The sequence below is a fragment of the Buceros rhinoceros genome, unplaced genomic scaffold (assembly GCF_000710305.1).
Source record: "Buceros rhinoceros silvestris isolate BGI_N320 unplaced genomic scaffold, ASM71030v1 scaffold20917, whole genome shotgun sequence".
Lineage (NCBI taxonomy): Eukaryota > Metazoa > Chordata > Aves > Bucerotiformes > Bucerotidae > Buceros > Buceros rhinoceros.
Genome location: NW_010424223.1, coordinates 6,459 through 10,713, shown reverse-complemented (window position 1 = coordinate 10,713; position 4,255 = coordinate 6,459). Strand labels below are relative to the sequence as shown.

The 4,255-nt window shown below is 58.5% G+C and overlaps 1 protein-coding gene across 1 annotated transcript in view; it reads left to right on the top strand.

The window, feature by feature from the left end:
- LRRC26 (leucine rich repeat containing 26) overlaps positions 1–1,394 on the top strand; it is a 2,659-nt gene extending 1,265 nt beyond the window's left edge. The window contains exons 2-3 of the mRNA XM_010140720.1: positions 6–267; positions 1,135–1,394. Coding sequence (XP_010139022.1) covers positions 6–267; positions 1,135–1,394 — 522 coding nt within the window. The remainder of the gene's footprint in view (positions 1–5; positions 268–1,134) is intronic.
- Positions 1,395–4,255: the final 2,861 nt, after the last annotated feature.

Sequence of the window (4,255 nt, the reverse complement as noted above, 5' to 3'; positions counted from 1 at the left end):
GCCAGGCGCTGGTGGGGCGCGGGGCTCTGCAGGACCTGGACCTCAGCCACAACTACTTAACTGTGCTGACCCCCGAAACCTTCCTGCCCCTCACCAGCCTGGCCACGCTCAACCTGGGCAGCAACAGGCTGGAGGAGCTGGAGCCGGGGGTGCTGTGCGCCCTGCCCCAGCTCCAAGTCCTCGTCTTGCAGGACAACCCCTGGGTGTGCGGCTGCGGCATCCTGCCCCTCTGGCGCTGGCTCAGTCACAACAAGGAAAAAGTGCGAGGTGAGTGCCCGGAGGACGGTGTCCCCAAGCCCCCCACCCACTCGACGCTGGCTGGTCACCCTGTTGGGGCTGAGGCAGTACCCAGCTGCCAGCTGGCTATGGGCTTGTGTGGTCAGTGCCCGTGGGTGTACGGCGAGGTTCCCCAGGACCCATCCTCAGGCCAGGGCAGCTCCTATGTCTATGGGCACCCCTGGGTCTAAGTGCGCACCCTTGGTCACCATCAGGGATTGCCTGGAGAGGAGGGCTGGGCAATGTCCCAGTGACAGGCACCCAGTGGCACCTGTCCTGTCTCTTTGAGGGCAAGACGTGCCGGGCAATGGGCCTGTGAGGGGACACAAGGAGCCTGTGTGTCAGGGTGGGCATCACCACTGACCCAGCCAGGACCCAATGCCTTCAGCCCCTTCCCAGTGTCTTTGGGAACATGCATTCGATCCTGCATTTCTTCCCTGTGAACCTCGGTGAGAGACAGCTCTGCCAGCGAGGTCTCCCTCTGCTGCCACCCACTTCTTGCTTCCAGCTTGGCTCTGTGCCTGGCTGGGACCTTCTGTGGCATCTCCAGGCTGGCTGCTCACAGCTCCCCACATCTGTCCCCTGGGAACCAGGCCCACCATCCTGACTGCCCCACCTCCAGGACTGTGCCAACATCCCCATCCCATCCCACTCCTCGGGACACAGGATGTAGATGAGCCCTGTACCCTCACTGCTCCCCTTCTTTGTACCCTTTCCTGGGCGATCTCGGTCAGCCTGGCCCCTGTTCTCCTGCCCTGGTCCTGTCTGTCCCACACAGACCTGCCATCCCCTCTCTCCTTGACACCCACCTGGTCCCAGCTGCCCTGCGTGCCCATCAGCACTGTTTTTCTCTCCTAGAGAAGAATTTGCTCCTCTGCGGAGACCCGGTGCAGCTGAACAACTACCCGATCATGGCCTTCAGGAATGAGTCCTTTAGGCAATGCCAGGAGACCTCACTGTCTGCCCTGCACTACATCGTCTTCTTGACCGTTGGACCATTCTCCTTCATGGCCAGCATCTTCTTTTGCACCTTCATGGGCTCCGTCACAGTGGTTTACCACAACCTGCGTAGGGAACCCCATTTCTGGAGAAGATCTCACGTCTGCAGGGGCCACTGAGGCAGGGTGACCAGGCAGACCCCACCTGGTTGCCTTCCTGTTGCAAACATTTCCCTGTGGACCAGTGAGAGGATGCTCTGTTCCTCGAAATTGCTTTTCTTCCTTCTCCCAGAGTCCCCCAAGACGATGCCAAGCTCTCTTTGTCCCTCTGCCCAGCTTCCAGGGGAAGCAGCCTCCAGCTCAGCAGGGCACGGTTTGACCACGGCTGCTCTCAGTGTTTCAGAAGGCTCCTCCAGGACACCCTCTGACCTGCACATCCCCTTCCTGGCTGAAGCCAGGTGATCCTTCTCCTCCAGCTCACTCTAACCTGCCCCTTCTGCTGCCCAGGGGCCTCTCTGTGTCTTTCAGGATGCACCGTCTGCCTCCGTGTGCCTTTTGGTGCATCTGGGGAACCCCTCTCTGCATCTCAGGACACACCGTATTCCTTCAGTGCACCCCAGGAGTCTCCATTTGACTTTCGGTGCAGCCCAGGAGGCTCTGTGTGCCTTTCGCTTTGCCCCAAAGCTCTCCTGGGGCCTTTCGGTGCCCCCAGCACTCCCCATCTGCCAGTCGGTGACGCCAGCAGCCCAAACGTGCCTTTCTGTGCCCTCAGCACCCCTTGGCTCGGCTTTTCATGCCTCCGAATGCCATCCATTTGGCTTTCTGTGTCCTGACAGGCACTGGTTTGCCTTTTGGTGGGCCCCAGAGCTCTCCGTGAGCCTTTTGGTGCATCTGAAGATCTTGGGGTGCTTTGGGGCTCTCCACAGCCTCCATGGGACTTTCAGAAAGCATCAGACCCCTCTGCATGTTGCCCAAGGACTGGGCAGGCTGCAAAACATTTCTTTTGATATTTTTTTCCCCCCTTGAGACAGGGCCTCTGGTGCGGAGAAGACTCAGCCGACAACCAAGATGTAGGGTGAGGCTGAGGTTTAGGGTGAGGGCTGGAAAGAGACAGTCTCAAGCTCCCACTGCTGTGGTTTGGCAAAGGGGCTGCCAAGGGATGGGTGAGGCTGCACAGTGGTTCCTCCCTCAATAGCTTTTCTCCTAGGCTAAAGCTCATCCAAGGGCAAGGTCTAGGGTTAGCTCAGTGAGGGGAACATGGGTTTACAGCACAAAGCCTTCAGCCCTTGTCTCCCATCACCCATAGAAAGGGAATGGGGCTCCGTCTGCACCTCCCTGCCCTGCCACCTCCCTCCCTTCCCTGCAGAAACACTTCTGCCCCACAGTGCATGGAAATGCTGAGTGAGTGTACCGGGAGGGGGCCTGGGAGGAGCTGGAACGGTGCTCCGGAGGAAAGCACAAGCTGGGGGGGCAAAAGCATCTCTCAAGGAGGAGCCACAGCCCTTTCTGGCATGAGTTCTTACCCACTGCAAGTCAACAAGAGCCACAATGAAGAGACTGTAGCCACCAGCCTCTCCCTGTTCTCTTGATCTCTTGCCCAAGCAAGAGCTGCAGGACAAGCTGGGGATGTGGCGGGTGTCAGTGTATCCTCTGGGAAGCTTTTGGCAGCGGTTAAATAAATCATGTGGAGAATAAACCAAAGGTCATCTCAGTTGCGGCTTGCTACCAGTTTTATTTTCAAGAGAGAAACCAACCGAGTGTGCTACCACACTGCTTGATTCCCGCTCAGCTCTTCCTGTGGTTCCTCTCCCCAGAAAGGGGTGTGAGGGCTACAGGATGCTGGGGGAAGCAGCAGCTCCTCCAGCACTATCAGCCCTGCACCCGGGAAGGCTGCAGAACCTCTGCCAGGATCAGCCCCTTGCAAGGCACCTTTCCCAGGAGCAATCCCAGCTCTCCTGGACCCTCTCTAGATGGTCCCTAGACCCTCCCAGGAGCTGGGGAGCACAGCAGTGCCAGGGGACTGTTTTCCCTTGGATGGAGGTGGGTGAGAAGCAGCTGGCATGGTGCTGGTTTGGACAGTTTCAGGCTGTCCCCGGGTGCTTCACTGCCAGGCTTGTCCCCCCACACTGGCTGTTCAGGCTGTCCATCAGCCTGGCATTCCAGAGTGGTGATGCCCCTTCCCACCTCGTCTTCCCTGCAGCTCCTGGCCTTTCTCCCTGCTGGCTTCTCCACCCCTCCACCTTTTCCTCTTTGCAAACCCTGCAGCAGACTGGGTGAGGCTCTGATTCAGCACGGGGCTCCCTGCCAGCTTTGCCAGAGGACAGAGACAGAAAGAGGCACACGGCACTGGAACAAACCACGTCATGATCCAGTCTAGACTTTACTGAGCTCTTTCAAAAACTTGGTATTAATGTTACATTGACGTATAAAGTAGAATGGGTCCGATTTCTCAGCTGGAGCGAGATGAACTTGATGGAGCCACTGCAGTCAGTGGGACGACACTCACAGACCTCAGCTGCCACCTGAAAATCCTGCCTGCGAAGGCTGCCAACCCTCGAGAGGTCCCATCTGCTCAGCTGGGGCGAGGAGAAGGCAGTTCATGCTGCTGGGCTTGGTACCACGTTGCAGATGGGTTTTCCTCCTTTGCAGCAGGCGGGATGCAATGTTGCCTGTGCACATGCTGTAGCTGCTCATCACCAGCCTGGCTGGTGCCAGATGCTTCCCTGAGGCTGCTGTCTCTGCACCCACTCACGGTTCCCGTGGGAGGGTGCTCAGGGATGCCGGCACATGGACACGTATGATTGAGGGGAGGAAGGTGGGAGGAACGGCATCAGCCTGTCTCCTTTGGTTCTCTTCTCCTGAACTGGGGTCCAGTTACCACATCTCCAGGTTCAGGCAGATGCAGCCGTGGGAGCTGGGGCTTCAGAGCTGCTGGTGGAGCTGCTGGCAAGCTTGAACTGCAGGTGAGCATGGCAGGGAAGCTGCCAGTGCCTGCTGTGGTGTCCCAGCTCTGCAGACAGGCTGGGTGGCTGCTGCAGACA